The following is a 22531-nucleotide window of genomic DNA, read 5'->3' on the forward strand; positions in this document are numbered from 1 at the left end:
AACAGCTCTCTTGGACATCATCTTCCCTTTTCATGTGTTGCTCCCCATTTTCAGCCTCCTCATATGTAGCAACCACTATTTCATGTCCAGGTGCCCCCTTGGTATGATGCCGCCCAAGGCCCAGGCCTTGGGGCCCTGGTTCCATTGCATGTCTCTGGCCCTCACCCTCAAAGAGGATTGTCTTCTTGTGATAAAGTGCTCCGTTTTCATAGCAACAGGAAGAGGATCCTGTTTGGAGAAGAAAATCATGTTCTTGTAAAGAACTATTTTATGCTTAAAGTGGGTGTCCAGGAACAGATATGCGTAATTCAATCACTCTGATTTCTTCCCACACCCTCACAACATACCAATGAGCGAATTGGTTTCCTCTTCATAAATAATAGGCCTTAAGCTACATACACACATTAGATGATCTGGACCCTGGCGGACTCAAAGCACCAGAGCTGCAGCCACTAGGGCACACTCAGTAGGCAGTAGCAGTGTTAGGGAGTCTAGCCGTAGGTCTCCTACTATACAGGTTCAGGCTGAACAGGAAGAGCTGAGATTCAAACCCAGGTCTCCTGTGTCAGAGCCCCTAAAGTGAACCCGAGGTGAAAATAAACTGATGAGATAAACAATAATATTTATCCTCCTACTCCTAAAAATCACTGTTTTAAGTATCCCATGTTTTTCTTTCATCTTTAAACATTTACAAAGCAGGTTGAATGTTTTAAGGCACGTATACATGCCATATTTTCACAAACGACGTGTCCGTCAGACCCTACCACTGGGCGGATGTTCTGCCGACAGTAGGACGTGTGTACAGTCTGTCGGCAGACTGATAAGACTGCGGATCAGTCAAAAACAGTCTTATCAGTCTGCCGACATACTGTACACACGTCCTACTGTTGGCAGAACGTCTGCCCAGCGGGAGGGTCTGACGGACACGTCGTTTGTGAAAATATGGCGTGTGTACGCGCCTTTACTGTCTCTAATCAGTGGCAGCCTGTTAAGTGTCCTGGACTTGAAATACATGGACTATTGACCTTGTTATACCTCTCCCCAGAGCCAAGGTACTGATAAGACAGAAGCTGTCACTTCCATGCCTAAAAATTAACCCTTTTAGGCAGCAAAATAAAACAAGTAAAACAGCCCGGTTATTAACTACTTGCATACCACATTACTTGAAATCACCCTGCCGTCCCTTTGATGGCAGAGCTCTGTGAGCCGGACAGGAGCCGCTTTCATTGGCTCCTGACGGCGTAATCACTGTGAGCCAATCACATTGGCTCACACTGATGGACAAGGTCTGGAGCCAATGAAAATGGCTCCTGACTGGCGCACAGAGCTCTGCCATCATAGCGATGGCAGAGTGAAGGGAAGTGACAATGGGAGAATGCGTGACCAGGAAGACCGTCAAGTGCGGTGATTCGTCGCTTACCGCCGTTTTGTGGTTCCAGCAGTCTCTGGTCCTTAAAGAGAACTAGAGACGAAGCACCCTCATGTATTTTACCATTTATATCAATGGGAACATCACAGTAAACACCCACTCTACTCTTTGATTCATTATTCTCTGCTAAATCTGCCTGTTATCAGCTCTGATAAGAATCTCCGACTGAGTATTCAGTCTAGCTGTGCCCTAAAATATTATACCTGAGTCAGTCTTCTGTGATGTCTTTTCAAGCCCAAGTCTGCCCCCTTATGGCTCTAATTTCCTGCTATGTATCCTCCTAGCAGAAAATAAGAACTAGGAGGGGGTGTGCTTGGGCTTGAAAAGACATCACAGAAGACTCACTCAGCTATAATCATACGGGGCAAAGCTAGACTGAATGCTCAGTCGGGGATTTTTATCAGAGCTGATAACAGGCAGATTTAGCAGAGAAGGTTTCGCCGTCTAACAGTTGCCGCTCGGAGACTGAAGAGGGGGCGGAACCTCGCTCCCGAGCAGGAGATGCGCATGCAGCCTGTGTGCGATCTCCTGCAAAACAGAGCCCCAGGACTTGTCGCCAATCGTGTTAGGCGGTCCTGGGGCTGCCACCGCGGCCATGCCCATTGGTGTTAGCCGGTCGGCAGGTACTTAAGGGGCCATAGACTGCTGGTACGCAAGGGGTTAATGAGTTTTGTACTGTACATACATGTGTTTATCTCATCATGTCACATGTCGCCTCGGGTACACTTTAACCATTACACTATCCAGCCCACATTACACTACTACCCGGCCACATTGTGTGTGTAATGCCGCCGATGTAAGAACAACCTGTGCCATGAATATAAGTTGGCAGGCTGTGAAGCCGATTCTGTAGCTATACCTGCTTTCCCTAGGAACGCATGCTCTATAAATTACTCCGTCCTCATTTACAGCTGTACAGAATGCAAGAAGGACAGTCCATCACATTACGCCTGTTCTACTAATGGAAGCAATTAGCCCATTTCCCCAGAAGGAGAGCCTGGCAGGGAACATATATATTATATAAAATCAATGCATTGACTGCATAAGGATGAATTATTTTCATCTTGCACATGATAGACAACTGATGCGAGCGGTAATACTTTCCAAAGAGCTATTATCGGCAATCGATACGCTTCACTTGCTGACACGGTATTCCAGTTTTATTGATTTAAATTTAAACCCAGGTATTCCAAACGATCCCATTAGCTGTTCAGAAATGTCTTTGCATAATATGTACAATACCTCCGAAAAACAGTTTAACCACTTAAGGACCCCCGGTTTAAACCCCCCTAATGACCAGGAGATTTTTCACTAATCAGACCACTGCAGCTTTAAGGGCTTGCTGCAGGGCCGTACAACTCAGCACACAAGTGATTCCCCCCCCCCCACCCCCTTTTATGCTCCCCAACAGAGCTCGCTGTTGGTGGGCGAGGATGGCTCCCAGGATGTTTATTTATTTTTTATTTTTATGTAAATATTTCTATTTTTATTAATAAATATTACTATTTATTTGTATATTTCTTCCCTCCCCTCCATCCCTCCCCTAGCCAGCCTATGACAGTGATCGGCTGTCATCGGCTTCAGCCAATGAGTGCTGATTGCTCTCGTGCGTCCCAGGGGAGCCGCCGTGTCACACGGCTGTCCCCCGTACGGCGTTGCCGTAGATCGCAGCGCTGTACTATGTAAATAGGCGGTGGTTTCGCCATCTAACAGTCTCCTAGCGGCGATCACCGCTTGGGAGGCTGATGACGGAGTGTAGCTCAGTCATTTAAGTGGAGATGTGCGCACATCAGAGCGCGCAATCTCCTGCAAAACACGCCCACAGGACCTTACGCCGGCGTGAGGTGGTCCTGGAGCTGCCGCCGCGGCTGCCCCCATTGGCGTGACGCGGTCAGCTAGTGGGTAAAGAACCTCTTCTGTATGAAGAGCGAAAATGCCGATATTCTTTTTGCATTAATTTTTGCAAAAATAATGTGAGATTCCACTTTTGAGCGAAAAATGGCATTGAAAATCATTTTGTAATAAATTTGTGATTTTTCACAAATGTTAGCGCTAAAATAAACAATTTTCACGCTTTTCATGAATTTTTGTGGTAAAAATAAAGATTTAGGGTTTTTTTTGCGATTTTTCATGAATTTTCGAATCGGAAAGAACATTTTGTTTCCTTTGACCATATTGCGAAAATACATTGTATTTTCATGAATATTTTCTCAAAATCGAAAATGACATTTTTGATGCGAAAATGACGTAAATTTACAAGCAATACCGCTAAACGAGGAAGCTCTGCTCCTGTGTGCTCTGCAAAGTGTCTGTGCTCAGGAGGGAGACAGCCAGGTGCTACTAGGTGCCTCACTCAATGGGGCATATGGGCAAAAGTCCAGCAGAGTTACGTGCGCAGGGAGTTTATGGCAATTTTATCACTAATGACACTGACAAGGTAGCACACGTTGCACAGTTAGCGCAACCTGTGTCACCTGGTAAGGCAAGCATTGCTAGGGTATTGCACATTATGCTACTTGAGTAGAGCGAGTTATTCTATCAGTGGTTGTGTTGCCTAGGTAACATGCATCACGCTAATTGTGCAACACATGCCACCTTGTCAGCAAAATTAATGGTAACATTGCTGCATGCTCTGTGCGGATGGCAATTTTACTAAAGTTTTATGTAAATACCTAATTTGTAAATACTACAGAACTGGTATACAGAGTAAAGATCCCAGTGACCAATAATGACAAACTGGACTAGAGACAAAAGGGAAAAACAGCCCTTGTGGGATTACATTCTAAAGTAATAGAGAGTAAGCAAGGGGTCAGGCAATATGTGCATGTAAAAAGGTGCTAGGAATTTCGGGTGCAGGGTGAAGCTGAAAGACGGCTCCCCTGGCTCTTGAAAATGTTCCCGCTATTTTTTAAACAATATTCCCTACTGATAACCTAATTGTTTGGGGGAAGGCGTAATTCAGGTTCCAGCTATTGCTGGTGGCCGAATTACTACATTTAGATCGAATTTGGGCTCCAGCTATTGCCAGCCCCCAAATAAATTAGTGAGCGACTGAGCGTTGCTGTAGACGTATTTCACAATACATTATATGGCAGTGAGCCGAGGTGGTGTGTTTTTGAATCATGCAGTATTCTGCAAGACGAAACCTTCATCAGGGGACTGGATAGGAACAGCCTAGGTTAGACTGTAAGCTTGTCTAAAATGGTGATTTTTTAAGGGTTGGAAAATTGCTGTTGTGTTTCGGGAGGGAATTCCAGAGAAAGACAGAGGCTCGTGAAAAGTCACAAAGTAATGCAAATGTGAAAAGGTGCTGTTGAAGCCAATTTATAATATACAAGTTGTGATAAGTTTAATCATAGTCATTAAAGGAAACACGAGGTGAAAATAAACTGATGACATAAACAATTATATCTATCCTCTTCCTCCTCAAAATAACTTTTTTAGATATCCCACACAGGGCCGGTTCTCATGAAGCGATGTGAAACATTTGCATCAGGTGCGGAGATTACAGAGGCAGCATGTTTGTACTGTGTGTTTACACTTGCAGCATGCAGTCAGAGTAGGAGAAATTGGGGAAAAGCAGCTTGTTGTGCTGTGTGAGGAGTCTGACAGTGAGTGAGGAGGGGGGAGGCAGGAGAGTAGCAGTGTTTCATTTGACTTGCACAGTAGAAGGGAGGAGGTAGCACTGCTGTCCTGACTGAGGAGGAATGGAGTGGCTGAGGGTAAGAGGTTTGTTTGTCACAGACTTACAGCCAGCCAGTGTGCTATTGTATTGAGCTGCAGAATGTCATGTGAGAACTTAAAATGAAGCAGAGTAAATTGTCAGGTGCTGTACGATCATTCCAAACCAGTAGGGTGCATCCGCAAAAGCTTGCCTCAGTCTAGAACCGGCCCTGATCCCACAGTTTTATTTTATATTTAAATCTACTTTTTAAGTTTTTACTGTTTCATTGTCTCTGTTGACACATTCATTGAAGTAAGCCAGAGCAAAAATCTATGAACTATTGACCATGTTTATCTCTTTTTTGCTCTGAGAAGCCATTTTCTGCTAGGAACGTTTTTTAAGGCTGTAATTCACCATCAGTGAGGGTTACGCTATAGTCTGACCCGGTCCCAACCCGGACAGAACTGTCACTTGCATACCTGATGTTTAACTCTTTCAGGCAGAGAAAGAAAAAAGGAACACAGCCTAGTTATTTGTGTGCTTGGCGTTGTACATACACATGTCTGTCTCATCATGTCACATGTCACCTCCTGTGTTACTTGAAGGATATGCAGCACATGTGAAGGAAGCCACTGCCCAGAACGTTCTCAAGTAAATGTTGTATGCATAGGCGTGAAGCCTCCTAATTATCTCTCTTCATGCCTTCACGCACAAAAATAGCTCTCGCTGATCAGACAATGTCTATTTTACCGAGGATTCTGGGAAGCAACAACAAGTCACGTTGTCTGAAGAGGAGAGAGCCCTTAATGAAAACGCCTCAGGTGGCACACTTTTTATTAAACCGCCCGCGCTTCTTCCTCTTCTCCCTTTCAAAGGAGAACAGCTCGCGAGGCACGATGAAAATTTATGTTCTGTACGTTTTCCTATTTTTTGTCATCTTGTCAGGCTTAGTAAATCTGTTGAAGGGGAAGCTCGACTCCCGCATTTCCCTCCCGACCGCCTCCCGCTTCTTAGCAACAACAATCTGATTAGGAATTTCATTACCAGTCAGCAATTTTTCAAAGAAGGGCATCATTTTCCATTATCATATGAAAGCCTAATATTATAGATTCTTATCAATGGCTACACAAGGGCTCCACAGTTTTTTAGCCTGCCCGTGAATCTTAGGTACTTGATTGGGGTGGGAGAAATGACAAAGCGCACAGGAGGAACAGCACAAGCAATTTTGAAATGAGTGGGTGACCGTTATTATCTATTCTTTACCTTGAGTATATGCTGAGGAGCTTGGCTGTGAGATTAGAGGACATTTAACAGGAACATGACAGTGTACCTGGACAGGATGACTCCTCCATGCAGTCTGACTGTCAGCAATCCTGAGATGCTTCACGATTATCTGATCTCAGCAGGTTATTGCAGTAGGAAGCGCTGGTTATGGGTTCATCAATGTGTAGGCTGGAGGGAAATGTATTTCATGAGGTAAAGGGGAACCCCAGGGTAATAAGAGAAGAATTAGAATCAGTTTGGGTCATGCATGGCATTGGACTTGCAACGTACATAGTTCAGAATAGGAATAGAATATAAATAGTAAAACAGAGACACAAAAAACAGCAGTGTCAACAAGACATGGTAAAAAAACAGGGATTCAGTAGTCAGTCTATCGAAAACAACTTACAGCGATTTAGGGTACAAAGGAGGGGGACGAAAGAGAACAGGGGGAGAAGTGGGCATGAGGACGGTATCTAATACATGCCTGTTTCCCCCGGTTTTAATAAATAGTTCAGCTCTGGTATCCTTTGATAGTTTTGCTCGGTGAAACTCACAGTCTGGCGTGACGAACACGCTATTGGGTACATTGTGGGGGTAAGCCAGTTACAGCAGAGCTAAAATTTGGCATGACATCCTTGTAATAAACATATGATCACTCACCAGTGGCTCCGACAAGCAGGCCATATTGCAAGAATGTACATTTCGGAGCAGCTTTCGGAGCTGCCTTTATGACAATAGTAGGACTCATTTTGTGGTTGTCAGCCACATGTTTCCCCCCCCGGCCCCTCTATGAGATTCTGGCCCGCAATTAATTTTTGAGTTAGGGTGAGGCATGTCCACTTTGCTAAGGGCTGTGATTGATAGCGATGTTGTCTGAGCTGCTCACTGCTGATGACACATATTCACTTGAGTGAGGACTCTCCACTGTTTTGTCATTTTAGAGATCATGTCTAAGGGCCGGTTCACATGGCCAGCTGCCAGTGTCACGTTTAGCCAATGATAAATTACTTCTGCTACTGAGCATAAAAAGCGCTTGGCATTGGTTTCAATATTGCGTTGTGTTTTTTGGGGATACGGAACTACAAGCTACACGTAGCAATTCAGGCAACTGCGGTGCTTGTACTATTGCCGACAACTGCATTGAGATGAAAGCTTCCATTCTTCTCAATGCAGAACGTGGTGGACGATATGGACAGACACCAGCTTCCATCTGAACCTGCCCTTAAACAAAAAGACTTTTTTTAAAGAGAATCTGTATTGTTAAAATCGCACAAAAGTAAACATACCAGTGCGTTATTGGACATCTCCTATTACCCTCTGACACAATTTCGCCGCTCCTCGCCGCATTAAAAGTGGTTAAAAACAGTTTTTAAAAGTTTGTTTTTAAACAAACAAAATGGCCACCAAAACAGGAAGTAGGTTGATGTACACAGTATGTCCACACATAGAAAAATACATCCATACACAAGCAGGCTGTATACAGCCTTCCTTTTGAATCTCAAGAGATCATTTGTGTGTTTCTTTCCCCCTGTTCTCATGCACTGAAGCTTCAGGCTGCTTGTTTCTTCCTGCAAACAGCTTTGCCCTTGTCTGTAATTCTTCAGTATGTGAAAGCCCAGCCAGCTCAGAGGACGATTTATCCAGCTTGTAAAAGATAAGAGAGAAGAGAGAAGCTGCTCTAATCTAAATAATACACAGGCAGTGTGCGTAGAGGGGCCTGGAAGGGGGAGTTCATAGCAGAACCACAACACTGAAGAACTTGGCAGCCTTCCAGACACAGGCCAACAAGTCTGACAGGGGAACGATACATTGATTTATTACAGAGACAGTGATAGTATAAAGTGCTGCAGTAAGCCAGAACACATTAGAATAGCTTTTTGAACTTGTAGGGTGATAAAAAACAGGATGCAATTTTTGTTACGGAGTCTCTTTAAGTAACTGTAACTTGAATAAGTGTACAACCATTTGGTTATACCATACATTTGGCAGTGTTGCACCCTGAAATACGATAGATCCAGGGCTGGATTTCTGGAAAGGCCACAAAGGCCTGGCCTTGCGTGGCAGCTGGCCAACGGGCAGCTGGATATGGAAGAGGGATTGCTATGTATGGAAGAAGAGGCTGGACATGGAATAGAGAGGTTGCAAATAAGGAGAAACACATGTAAATAGGGATCTGCTGCCCCAGGGATTTGTACACATGAATGTTAGACACAGAAGAGGGGGCTACACAAGAAATAGGAAGAGGTTGCTGCACATAAAAGGGGGGCTGCAAGAAAGTTGGCGTAGGGGCAGAAAAAAAGTATAAATCCAGCCTTGGAAAGATTCATTTTTTTCTGAAATATCCATTATATTTGACCTCAAATGTTCACATTTTAATGTTAATATGGAATTAGTCTGCCAAGCTGCCATCAATAAGCTTTAGAATACTCACATTTATGAAACAATACATTGGATAATTCTCATGCATAGTCAATCAAATGAGAACATACTCGGCTGAGCACAGTGGAAACTTCATAAAACTGCACAACTTAGAATACAATATAAATTACAAATCTGGTCTACTTTCTTTCCTGAAAATAAAATAATATAATGAGAAAACGTAGGAGATGTGATCGGCTTCCTAATATTAAAGAAAAATAAATAAAGTTATCAGAATATTTACTCATCTAATAAAGTATGCCTATCGCGAGCCTTTGATTCAAGCTAGATTTTGATAAAAGGTTAATGAGAAGGAGTAATCTTGACCTTGAGTGGCATGCAGTGACTTTAAATCCTGGCTTACTTAGTTAAGTAATAAGTACTGACGTGTCCCCTAAACAGCTGAAACCATTACCATCTCCCTTACCGGCTTGCTTCCTTGTTCTTCAATTAAATTCACTTATTGTGTTTCCTTTCTCAGTAATAAGTGTAAGGTACAGCTCAGGAACAGAATTGGTTCTTGATGTAAACACTAGAAGTAACAGGGCTGGATTCATATAAATATCATGTGTGGTTCAGATTTAGCTTAATAGCTTAAAACGTGCTGTAAATTCTTAGAATGCTTTGATCTTTCTGTACTGGCAGAAAATACAGAAACTGCAAGCAGAAGTCCTCTGTTGTTGTTTCACACTGCCCTCTAGTGGCAAGTGGCCATAAATACACATTACAGCAGTACTAATTAGAAGCAGGGAAATGAAACAAATAAGAATTTTTTAAAAAAATATGCTAAAATAAATAAAATAAACACTTGCAGGCCTCTAAATAAATTGTCTGCTAAAGGGTTAAAAAAGAAAATATGGCTGCTAAAGCGATGGGTAATAACCATATGGAAATAAAGCACGTCCATAAAATGAGCACAAATCCATTTACTCTCCTTTCCCTGTTTATTTCTAAGCAAACCCAGCCAAACGACCTGCATAACATAAAGCAATAGCTATAAATGGAGGAAAACAGAGTAAAATACATGTAATTGCTATCCGGCATTTAGAGGAGGAATAGAGGAAAGGCTGCTGGGCCTTTAGCGGCCATTAGAATGCATCCTGCATTAACGCAGTAAATTTGATATATGTGATCAATATAAATTGTGTCTTATTCAGCATATCGTCGAAAATAGACTCCCGTTCCCTTCTAACGTCAGCGCTTCAATTAGCCGGCCTGTAATTTAGATATAAATAGCAAATTTATGTCAAATTAGTCGCTGCTGTTTCCAGTTTATTCATCTTTTAGTCATTTTAATGCTCATTTAGATATTACAAGAGCTGTTACTGTGCAGAAGAAAGCAAGGCAACGATTTCTGGTTTAGCAGTCCCAATCCTGCAGACTATTCTTAGGATGGTTTTATGGCAGCAGAGTTTGGCTTCACAATTATTGGAAGAGTCCAGCAAGCCTTGGCAAGCAGAAGCTGCCATGATCAACCATGTCAACCAGTGGTATAACTATTGCCATAGCAAACTACCATGTGACACAGGATCACCGTGGCCACTGTGTTACGTGGTGACAAGACCAAGAACATTCATGGTGCGCTTTTCTCCTGGCGCAGTTAAAGCGTCAGAGCTGCAGCCAGAAGGGCCCACTCTATAGGCAGTAGCAGTGTTAGGGAGTCTTGCCCAAGGTCTTCTTACTGAACTGGTGTTGGCTTCCTGAAATAGGAAGAGCTGAGATTTAAACCCTGGTCTCCTGTTTCAGAAACGGAGCCTGTAACCATTACGCTATCCAGACCCTTGAACTGTGGCGTAAGGACACATCTTTGCTTTACAGAGTATACTGTATATGTCACTAGCTGTCCCTCAGAGGAGCTCTCAATCTAATCCCTACCATAGTAATATGGCCATTCTCGTCAGGTGCCAATGTTTTAGGAGGATTCCAATTAACTTATCTGTATATTTTTGGGATGTGGGAGGAAACCGGAGCGCCTGGTGGAAATCCACACAGACACGGGGAGAACATACAAACTCCATGCAGATAGTGCCCTAGCTGGGATGATTCAAACCAGGAACCCAGAGCTGCAGGGCAAAAGTGCTATCCATTACGCCACCATGCTGCCCACAGTTTTTGGATCGATCCTTCATTTTGCAAAGCAATGTCTGCTGCAGTGCAATGCATGAAATATAAATGTTGCAGTTTCTTAACATTTGTTTTTTGTTTTTTTTATGTATTGTAGATCTACCACCTCCTCCACTGCCACCTCCTGCCATTAAATCTCCAACTGGTCCATCCCGAGGACAGCTAGATGTGCGTGCTGGTATGTCACAAAAATATTTGTCTGCAGAGCAAAGACTAGACAGACCGGCAGAGAGAAAAGTCCCCAACTACAGAGGCAGGGATGGAGTGGACAGCAGACAACAAGCTGAAGTCCGTACAAATTCCGGAGAAAGGAGAGAATCTCTAGAGCAACAAATTGATATCAAGATGAAAAGAGGGAAACCAGCGAAGCGAGATGGCACACCAGCAAAAAACCCTCAACTACCAGGTAATGCAATATTCCAGTTCTTTGCGTGACATGGTGAATGCCTGGTGGGTCTTTTGCAGTTAGAAACATGGGCTGGCACATGAGAAAGCCTTATTTAGTTTTGCCTAGTGAGTGTAGCAAAAATAATATTCACTCCACCTAAACATTAGTAATTACATCTTCTTATGCGTCTCAAGAAGTCTCCACCTAATCTGCAAGACTTTTGTATATACTCAAGTATAAGTCTAGAAATTTAGGTCTGATTCACTTCATAAAGGTGTAAGTGTCGACTTGTACACGAGTCACGGGCAACACTGAGCACACTGAGTAATGTGTGTACTATTAGTGACATTCCCATTTGCAGCAATTTACCCAGTGGTAAGTGACACTCTGAGGAAAGGAAATGCCAAGAAAGCAGGTCTGAAAGTCCTGGCCACAACAATTAACAAGGAAAGGGACAGGGGGGAGATACTGGGCTGCATAAAAGGGAGTGAATAATTGCAGCACTTGGAGGCCTGGAGGAGCTATTGGCTGCACCTAAGGGACAGGAGGGTTTAATGGCTGCAATACTGTTTACAGTGCAGTCATTAACCCCTCCTGAGCCCCAAGTGCATCCATTAACTTTTCTGGGTAGACTTATACTTGAGTCAATAAAAAATTCCAGCTTAAGAGGGTTAAATATTGGAGTCGACATATACATGAGGTCGACTTGTATTCGAGTATATACGATACTTACTGCTGTATGTATTGGTTTGAATGTATACCTTCCTATTGAATTCTTCCTTTATTGTGTACTGTAAAAGCCCAAGAGTTCAGTTGGACCCAACCCAAAAGCTTGCTCCCGTGTAATATAAGACTATAATAATAAGACTGTCTTATATTAATTTGTGCTCCAAAAGATGTGCTAGGGCCTATTTTCGGGGGTTGTCTTATTTTCTTTGTAGAGTATACAGTGGAAAATCGGACGTTATGTTATGTATGCGTCTCTCTCCGTTCGGAGGGGGATGCAGCCACAAGGGAGGTGTGATAAGAGACTGCATACCTCTCTTTAACCACCTTAGCGGTATGGACGAGCTCAGCTCGTCCATTACCGCCAGAGGGTGCAGCTCAGGCCCTGCTGGGCCGATTTTGATCAAATAAAGAGCAGCACACGCAGCCGGCACTTTGCCAGCCGCGTGTGCTGCCTGATCGCCGCCGCTCTGCGGCGATCCGCCGCGAGCAGCGGCGAAAGAGGGTCCCCCCGGCCGCCTGAGCCCTGCGCAGCCAGAACAAATAGTTCCGGCCAGCGCTAAGGGCTGGATCGGAGGCGGCTGACGTCAGGACGTCGGCTGACGTCCATGACGTCACTCCGCTCGTCGCCATGGCGACAGGAGAAGCCAAACACGGAAGGCTGCTCATTGCGGCCTTCCGTGTTACTTTTGGCCGCCGGAGGCGATCAGAAGAACGCCTCCGGAGCGCCATCTAGTGGGCTTTCAAATAGTTTTTTTTTTATTTAAAAAAAACCCTCATGCAGCTGCCCTGGCGATCTTAATAGAACGCCAGGGTGGTTAAACGAACATAGTGTCTGATTTTTTTATACAGCTATAGCTGATTTTCAGGGGAGGGCTTATATTTCAAGCATGCTTGAAATATAAGCTAGGACTTATTTTTGGGGAGGGCTTATTTTCGGGAAAACATGGTAGCTTTTGGTCCATAAAGCTCATTGACGTTCATTTACACTGTAGATGTTACCTTCAGAGCTGGCAGATTGAATCCAGTGAACTGTCTTAGGCCCGCCTATACTGACGAACACTAATGACATAATCCAAGATTCGATGTAGTGGCGGTATAATATCAACTTTTAGTTTTTAGTCCATATTATTATTAAAATATTAATTTATTTACATAGCACTGATATTTTCCACAGATCTTTACAAAGTCCATTGTCATGTCACCAGGGGCGGAACTTGAGGGGAGCAGCCCATGTGACTGCAGGAGGGCCCAGAGCTGTTAGGGGGCCCTAACTACTACTTCACTTCCTCCGATAAAAGGTTCCATCTTTCAGATCAGGTGTTTTTGTGGCTACACTTATTATGGTTTTGATGTCTACACTTGTTTTATGACCCTTGTGAGATGGGCCCCAAGGCTGTGAGGGTGACCACAAGGGAAGGGGTGTGAACATTGTGGGGCCCCATCAAAGTTTTGCTTGGGGCCCCATGATTTGTAGTTACCCCCCTGCATGTCACAAACTGTCCATCAAAGGATACAATTTAATCCCTACCCTATTCTAAAGCCCCTACCATGCTATTTGTATGCTTTCCGGATTTTGCAGAATCGACTTTTAGCAATAAATATGCACATCCCTAACAGTAACAAGAGGTCCAGACAGACTGGGGACATTGAAAGCACATCCTATCAGAATAATGGGGACCGTTCATAAATGTTTTGTATGCGCTCTACAGTTAGTTTATATTGAGCACTACAATAACATAGTATTTAGTGCCTTAGAAAGCATATAGAGATAAGTGAAGTGTGGGCCGGTGTTAAGCTGGCCACTAACGGTCCAATTTCTAGCGAAAAATCGTTGGAGCAATCAGAAATTCTGATCGGATTGGTTGTAAATAATCTCCATTGGTGGACACAATCAGACACAATCGATTATGAACGAGTAAAAAAAATGTCGCCCGAATGAATTTTCGTCGAACGAAAATTTGGATTTTCTTGGTGGTCGTGATAGATAGGAAGCAAACATTGGTTAGTTGATGGTGTAGTGAACGATTTTTCGTCCGATCAGAATTTCTGATCGCTCTAACGATTTTTCGCTAGAAATTGGACAGTTAGTGGCCACCTTTAGTCGAGGAGCAGAAATGCAGACATCAAACCAACAAACATTGATTTCGGTGATACCTCTACTGACTAACTGTACACGGTTTATTGCAAGTTGAGTTTCTTTTTCAGGCATTATACAGAACTGGATCAGAGCTGTACAATAAGAAGTTTTGAATCCCATACAGACTTATCTACGATTCTGTAGGTTCAATCTGATATGATGTCACACAGTAGTACCCCCATTGAAATTTAAAAAGACATCCTCAGGGTTCAGATCTGAACACACCTGTAGGATGTCTTTTTACATCCAGTTCTGTATAATGCCTGAAGAGGAAACTCAACTTTCGAAAGCTTTCAATAAACCATGTACAGTTAGTCATTAAAGTGTAACTGTCGGGCATAAAATCAAAAATCAATTCTTTATTTTTATCTGGTAAACAAGTAATAAGGATGCTAACCAGGCAATCCAAAAGTTAAAATCTCTATTACTTTTCTTGTTTATAAATTATCATTCCCCAGTTTACCTGACTCTTATTTGGTACGTTGCCACACAAAGGAAGTTGCAGGGCATGCTGGGTTGTCTTTTTTTTTGCTTCTTTATTTCCCCTCAGACTTAACTAATGTACAGAAGCAAAAAAGGACAACCCAGCATGCCCTGCAACTTCCTTTGTGCGGCAACGTACCAAATAAGAGTCAAGTAAACTGGAGAATGATTATTTATAAACAAGAAAAGTAATAGAGATTTTAACTTTTGGATTGCCTGATTAGCATCCTTATTACTTGTTTACCAGATAAAAATAAAGAATTGATTTTTGATTTTATGCCCGACAGTTACACTTTAAAGGTATCACCGGGAACAACATTTGTTGGTTTGATGTCTGCATACAGAGATAGAAATCCTGATTCAGTTAAAGGGAAGGTTCAGGGAGGGTGGAGAAAAAATAAAAATCTATTTCCACTTACCTGGGGCTTCCTCCAGCCCGTGGCAGGCAGGAGGTGCCCTCGCCGCCGCTCCGCAGGCTCCCGGTGGTCTCTGGTGGCCGACCCGACCTGGCCAGGCCGGCTGCCAGGCCGGGCTCTTCTGCGCTCCAAGTCCTGGCACTTCTGCGTCCCACGCCGGCGCGCTGACGTCATCGGACGTCCGCCGGGCTGTACTGCGCATGCGGAAATTCCGCCCGACTTTAACATCGATTTTCTCAAAAACTATAAGGTCTTTTTGAAAACTTTTTTTTTGCATCTTGTTCACACGATTCTGTTTAATTAACCCTGAAAATTTGGTGTTTCTTGGACTTACGGGGGCTTTGCTGTTAACCACTAAAGTCGGTGGATTTTTACTGTAATCTAAAATGCAGAAAATAGGCAGATGCACATTTTCTGCATTTTACATTACAGTAAAAATCTGCCAACTTTAGTGGATAATAGCAAAGCCCCCGTAAGTCCAAGAAACACCAAATTTTCAGGGTTTATTAAACTGAATCTTGTGAACAAGATGAAAAAAAAAGTTTTCAAAAAGACCTTATAGTTTTTGAGAAAATCGATGTTAAAGTCGGCAGAAATTTCTGTGATTTCCGGCGGAAATACGCCTACCGCACTTGCATTACCGATTTCCGCATTCCGATGCGGAAATGCAATTTCCGATCGGAATTTCGGAAATTGCATTTCTGCGGAATCCGAATGAGCATCCCTACGCAGTTGTGCCCAGCACCCATCTGCACTGACTGCCCACCAGTACCGGTATGTGCACCTCATGCTTTCTTGCACTGGACAGTATATCTCGCTGATTGCTACTTATTTATTGAATAAACCGGATTGCTTGCAGTGCCGACCTTTATTGTTTTGTCTCCCACTAATGCTAGAAAAAGCCCCAGGTAAATAAAAGCACAATTCTCATTTACAACTCGGGTATCCTTTAATGGACAATCATCTGAAAGAATGTCCTAGCACTGGAAAAAGATGGTATTATAACTACGGCCAGTTTAAGTTTCCTTGTTGTGTTCCATGCTGACTCACACATTTTGTCTTCTACAGAGGATATTTTGCCATATTGTAAACCAACATTCCCCTCGTCAAATAACCCTAGAGATCCCAGCTCCTCCAGCTCTATGTCTTCACGGGGATCAGGTGGAAGACGGAGAACAGATCAGACAGCGGGGAGAAGAAATGCAGCAGAAATGCAGCTTTTAGGTTCATATGATCGTACAGTTGATGAAGATGAAATTGAGGTAATCTGCTTTACATTTAAGTGACTTGAACAGTAATTGTTGCTTCAACGAATACTGTAACAAAAAACGAGCCCCTGGGAGGTACTTACCTCAGGAAGGCAGAAGCCTCTGGATTCTAATGAGGCTTTCCCCGTCCTCTTTACCCCCCGGGATCCAGCGTTGGCAGCCCCTGAGAAATTAGCCAACAAGCCGGTTGGCTGTGGCGCAGTAGCGGCTAAAATATTTACCTCCTGCGCAGGCGCAGTAGCAGCTTTCCGATTAACTGGCGGAAATAGCAGAGCCAGATTGGGTCCGTTCTACTGTGCAGGCGTGAGACACCTGTGCAGTAGAGTGGACCCGATCAGGCTCGGTAATTTCTGCCGGAGCCCATCGGAAAGCCACTACTGCGCCTGTGCAGGAGCGTGAAAAGGTAAATATCTGGATCTCAGAAGGTGAAGAGGATGGTGGAAGACTCATTAGGATCCAGAGGCTTCCCCCTCCCGAGGTAAGTACCCCATAGGAGCTGTTTTTTTTCTTAAAGATTTGCTTAAAAAAGGAACTTTTTACTGAAAGATACCGTGTTTCCCTGAAAATAAGACAATGTCTTATATTCGTTTTTGCTCCAAAACATATGCTAGGGCTAATTTTCAGGGGATGTCTTATTTTGGGGGAAACACAGCAAGGAAGAACACATGGCTATTAGGAAAACATAACAGTAGTAGTTGTGCAGAATATGTGCATCTCACTTTACATTTACTGATAAAAGATAAATGATGCAAGGCAATGGCAAAGTCACTGAACTGTTTGCTGAGGTTGATTTCTACTCCCAGAATCACACATTGATCTAACTCAAATCTAACGATTAGGGAGAGGACAGCCACATGCTTGAGATTCCTGCCACTGCTGCCTTGTCTGAGCCACAAGTTGTGCAGAAGCGAGAAAGAGAGGACAGCTAGCACAGCTAAAGAGAGAGCAAAAGCACAGATCTTTCTCCATACTAACTCTGCTGAGCCTACTGTAGCAAAGTGGTGCTGGCAGAAACTCCCTCCATGCAGTCTCCTTCCTCCTCACACATGCAGCTCTTTCTTACTCACTCCCACTGTCCGGGAGCAAATAAAACAGATAACAGCAGTCAGCACATCTCGCTCACCAGAAGGGCTTGCAGAGGGGAGGGGAGAGAGTGACAAAAGTACTGGTGGATTGAGGAGGCAGCCGAGGCTGACATTGAGCAGGGATGAGTCCTCCACTCACTGCTTCCTGGCTGCTTCTTCCTACTGCATCTCGGTGTCCCCGCCTCTTCTCCTCTCTGCTGATAGGTCTTATTTTAGGGGGATGTCTTATATTTCGAGCATGTTCAAAATATAAGATAGGGTTTACTTTCAGTGAATGTCTTACTTTAGGGGAAACACTGTAGTAGTAATAGTTAATAAATAAATACCGGTATATCAAGATTGATACTCGCTGTGTAATTTGTTCATGTTGTTTGATCCTTTGTGAGCCTGCAGGGAAGCAAACAGACAGCACCAACTGCCCTTATCTATAAACACAGCTCGTTAGTACTCTGGTGGATTGAGAAGTTTTCTATAGAGTCATTTATCTTTGCTATACTGTCTTTTGTTCCTTATAAAACTTACTAATCAAACTTGAAGGTGGAACATGTTAGATGGGGATTATGACACTGAAATGTATTAAAATACAGTACTTTTAAAGCCAAATGAGTATATTTTGTAAACATTCTTTTACAATTGTTTTTAAACCTTTATGGTGACTTTTTTAAGGATTTATAAATCACCACATTTTTCAGACCATAAGACCCCCCCTAGGTTTAGCGTACAAAAGACATGGGAAAACATATACTAAACCTCGTGCATCTATGGTGCAGCGGCATCTTATGAAGCTTCCCCCCCCCCCCCCCCCCAAGCTTTTTCTGTCTAAGCTACACTGCCCACCTTCACTAAGCCATTCTGCCCCCACCAGCTACACTAACCTCTGCAGCTACTGTAACCCTCGCTGCCCCCAACAGCTACACTAATAATTACAAATGCAGAGCACAACGAAAGCCATTGCTTGTTTTTAAAATAAATATTTAATACAGCTTTCATGCCCACTGATATGCAGATGCACATGACGGCAGAGCTCTGTACGACGGTCAGGAGCCGCTTTCATTGGCTCTTGACCCTGTCCATCAATGTAAGCCAATGGGACAGGGTCAGGAGGCAATGACCGGCTCCTGACCGGCTCACACAGCTCTGTCGTCATACTGACGGCAGGGCGAGTGGGTCGCGGCGGGGACAGAGCAGCGGGAGTGGCCACAAGCAGGATGTAGATTTCAACCTGGTCCAGAATCGGTTAACATAACAACTCCTAACCCAACCTACCCTTGATCTGTCTGCATCCCCCCAGAACACCCCCTTATCTGCCACCATTAATTCTGATGCTTCATAATTAGTCACCCCGTTTGAGTTTAAAATAAGCAATTCATTTACCCCATAAATTTCTGAATTTTTTATGACACTTTCTCTTGGTTTACCCTGTCCCAGATTCAGTGAACCAGGTTCTATGAGCCATATTTGAGGAAATAAATGGTTAGACTACTTGGTTTTTAATCGGTTTTCTTCAAAAATATTTAAAAAACATTATAAAAGAGAAGTTCACCTTTATAACAGCCTCTTTACGTAGCTTGATATGTCACAAACAAACGCAGATGGGGACATTCACTAATAGCATAGCAGAAGCCATAATAAAAAATAAAACCTCTCAATTGCATATTTGTACCTTCCATTTGAAATCTATTTAAACAAAGTGGCAAAAGTAAGCTTAGTAATCATTGTCAGAAAGTGCGTTTGCCGACATGGTAAATTGAGCCTGGTGGGATTTTCCATAGGTTGGTGTACTCTGCTAAGTCTTAATGAAATAAATTCTTATTCCCTACTGTAATTTAATTTCCTGATTTAAGATGCAGCTTCCACTCTTTATTTATCATAGGCGTACCAATAACTTTGCTTTAACTTAATAAATCATGCTGTATAAACATAGATTTTATCATGGTTGGTTCATTAGTAAAAAATGAATTGACTATCCGTGGGAAGTGAAATATCGTGTTGTTTTTGTAAAGGCATTAAGACGACTCGGGGAAATTGATAGAGAAGATTGGTTCAGAGAGAAATATATGCTAAAACCATTTGTGTCATTTTGTTTTACAGGAAACGGAAAGTTGAAAGCTTAAGATGGAGATGTTGGAGATGCTATCAAATATTAAATCCCTCAAGATGCCTCAAGATGAATGACATTATGCCAGAGATGCTGTTCAGTGCAATCAGATTGTACGCGCTCTTTCATTTTATACCCATAACAGCTAAAAACATTTTTTGCTTTACTTGTTTACACGATGTTTGTATAAGACCACCCTGACGTTTTCCCTGCCGCCCCGAAAGCAGCACTTAATCCTGGCACCTTCCTACTGCACCAGCCGCAAAGGCGGGTTGTTTCAAGGTGTTTGGGGCAGGTCTGTTGCTTTAGAGAAGCAGAGAGCCGAAGGCGCCAAGACTGGAATCAAAAGCTTGCTGTCCACCACCAAGTTCTTCTTCGACAACTCTTGCCTATCAAGCTCTATCAGGATTTAGCGCAGCGCGTTGTCCCCCAAGACACCAAAGCACCGATGATGTCCATTCATAGACTAAAGTGACTACTCAGAGAATGAGAATCCATGTGCAAATGTGTAATATTTTCACATCTGACCATTCGGTTGCATCAAGTGAAAATGCATTTAACCCGAGGATGCTTTCATTGTAGACCTGAAATTACTGTCCAGCAGTATTGACCTTCATAACCTTACTTTATAAAGCATTATGGAGGTGATTTCATTGTAAATATGTACTTTTTTTTCATACGTTTCTGTGATACTTGTCTCCCCCATGTCATCATTCAAACGTATCTTTGGTATTACATCCTGTTGATCATTTCGGAAGTCAAACCAGTCAAATGCTTGGTGGTCTTGGGATCCATAGAAATAAAATCTTGCAGAAAAAAAAAAATCATTTATTTTTCCATTCAACAACGTTTGTAGGAAAAAAAAGAAAAAAAAAAAAGAAAAAAAATATAACATTTGTAATAAAACACCAAGTGAGAAACTGCGAACACTCTTTGGTTATTTATCGGATGGCACCTCATTGCAGAAGTCAATCCCGTTAAGAAAAGAAAAAAGTGCCACTTCAGGAAATTTGATTTGATATGGTTATTTTGTAATGCACTGTTTTGTTGGTTTTAAAAGCACAATCACTAAACTTTATTTTTAAACCATTGCAACTATTAACCTTTTTTTTTGTCTTATTGAAAATGATGAAAAATCATTATTGTTATTATTATGTTTCTATTAATGCATTTTGTTAATGCTGAATTTATTTTGTCAGACTGTTCGGAAAGGAAAAGAAATGGTGAAAAGCATTTTATTTTTGTCTCAAATTTTAAACTCATGTTCATTTTTTTTAACATTACTGACTAAAAATGTACCTCTAGAAAGAATGATTTCTTGTCTGTGAAGAGATTGCTTCTGTCTGGAGTTGGCCGGTAATGACGAAAATGGTTATTGCACATCTTTTAATACTCATTTATACCATAGTGAATAGCTTAACAAATTGTGTCTGGGGTTCCAATAATTTCAACCTGGCCATTAAAAAAAGCAACTGTATTAATGCATAAAAATAGCTATATCTGTTGTTCAATTTTTATATAAAAAAGTGACAAATGTGAATACATCTCTTTCAAGCAGATAATATATCTGAGAACAGCGCAAGACAGAAAACTTTGTCTAAAATCCCCAGCTTCTTTGTTGATAAGTAACCTCCTCAAACTGTAAATTCAGCAAAAATTCTATTATCTTTTTTTTTTTTTTATTGTGCACCTTTCTCGAGCTATTTGCTGGACAATATTCATTTTACCCTTTTTCCATTATACATTTTCAATTTTAAAAAATTGCAACATTTAAAAATAGCAGTAAAATGTCCTACCACTATGGTATAAATTCATGATTTAAACCATTGTTTCAAGGGTCCATAAAAATAAACTGGATAAACGAAAGAAAAAAAAATCTTTTTCAATTTGATTTTTTTTTAAATTCTGAAAAAAACACACGCTAGCATCTACATGCTACAAATCCGTCACGTGATGTTTTCTGTCCATGTACCTTAAGTTGCCATTGGTGCTAAAGCAAACGTTTTTTTTTTCCTTTTGTTATATGGCAACCATAAGTTCTCAACAAACCAGAAAAAAATGCTTTGTTTGTTAAAAAAAAAAAAAAAAAAAAATCTTTATTTTAAGCAAGTAAAACACTCTAAGAAAATGAGATTGTAAGGGAACAAACCATGTGATTAATGTTTTTATTATTGCTCATTTAAGAAAACATCTTATTTTTAGCCATAATTTTGCATACCATGGATCAGATAATCCAAAACATAATTTTTGTCACATTATTTATTAAAACTGTTCTCAAGTACCTTCCGTGTGTGTCTGTGTTTTCTTTATTCATGTTACCATGAAATTTTCCTAAATAATTACATGGTAGATTTACACAGTGATTGCTGTTCAGAGTCTAACCTCACAGCAGATCCTGTTGAAGTTTAATTTAGGTGTATGTGGGGATTTCCTGTTAATTGTGAGAAATACATGTTCCCTCAGACAATATTTTTTGTATTATTTTAAGACTTTAGTGTATGCAGTATGCTGAAAATGTAGACAATTAATTAAAGGTACAGAATTTTTAATCTCCTAAAGGGATTAAAGGACACTTGAAGTGAGAAGTATAAGAAAGCTGACATATTTACAGTGGCTTACAGTATTCGGCCCCCTTGAAGTTTTCCACATTTTGTCACATTACTGCCACAAACATGAATCAATTTTTTTGGAATTCCACGTGATAGACCAATACAAAGTGGTGTACGCGTGAGAAGTGGAACGAAAATCATATATGATTCCAAACATTTTTTACAAATCAATAACTGCAAAGTGGGGTGTGCGTAATTATTCAGCCCCTTGAGTCAATACTTTGTAGAACCACCTTTTGCTGCAATTACAGCTGCCAGTCTTTTAGGGTATGTCTCTACCAGCTTTGCACATCTAGAGACTGAAATCCTTGCCCATTCTTCTTTGCAAACCAGCTCCAGCTCAGTCAGATTAGATGGACAGCGTTTGTGAACAGCAGTTTTCAGATCTTGCCACAGATTCTCAATTGGATTTAGATC

The 22531-nt window shown here is 42.0% G+C and overlaps 1 protein-coding gene across 9 annotated transcripts in view; it reads left to right on the top strand.

Moving 5' to 3' along the window:
* Window positions 1-21749, top strand: part of ROBO1 (roundabout guidance receptor 1) — a 1398228-nt gene extending 1376479 nt beyond the window's left edge. For all 9 annotated transcript variants that reach the window (XM_068270495.1, XM_068270496.1, XM_068270499.1 and 6 more), the window contains 3 exons: window positions 10999-11307; window positions 16123-16316; window positions 19499-21749. In XM_068270495.1, coding sequence (XP_068126596.1) covers window positions 10999-11307; window positions 16123-16316; window positions 19499-19513 — 518 coding nt within the window. In that variant the 3' untranslated portion in view covers window positions 19514-21749. The remainder of the gene's footprint in view (window positions 1-10998; window positions 11308-16122; window positions 16317-19498) is intronic.
* Window positions 21750-22531: the final 782 nt, after the last annotated feature.

The sequence above is a fragment of the Hyperolius riggenbachi genome, chromosome 2 (assembly GCF_040937935.1).
Source record: "Hyperolius riggenbachi isolate aHypRig1 chromosome 2, aHypRig1.pri, whole genome shotgun sequence".
Lineage (NCBI taxonomy): Eukaryota > Metazoa > Chordata > Amphibia > Anura > Hyperoliidae > Hyperolius > Hyperolius riggenbachi.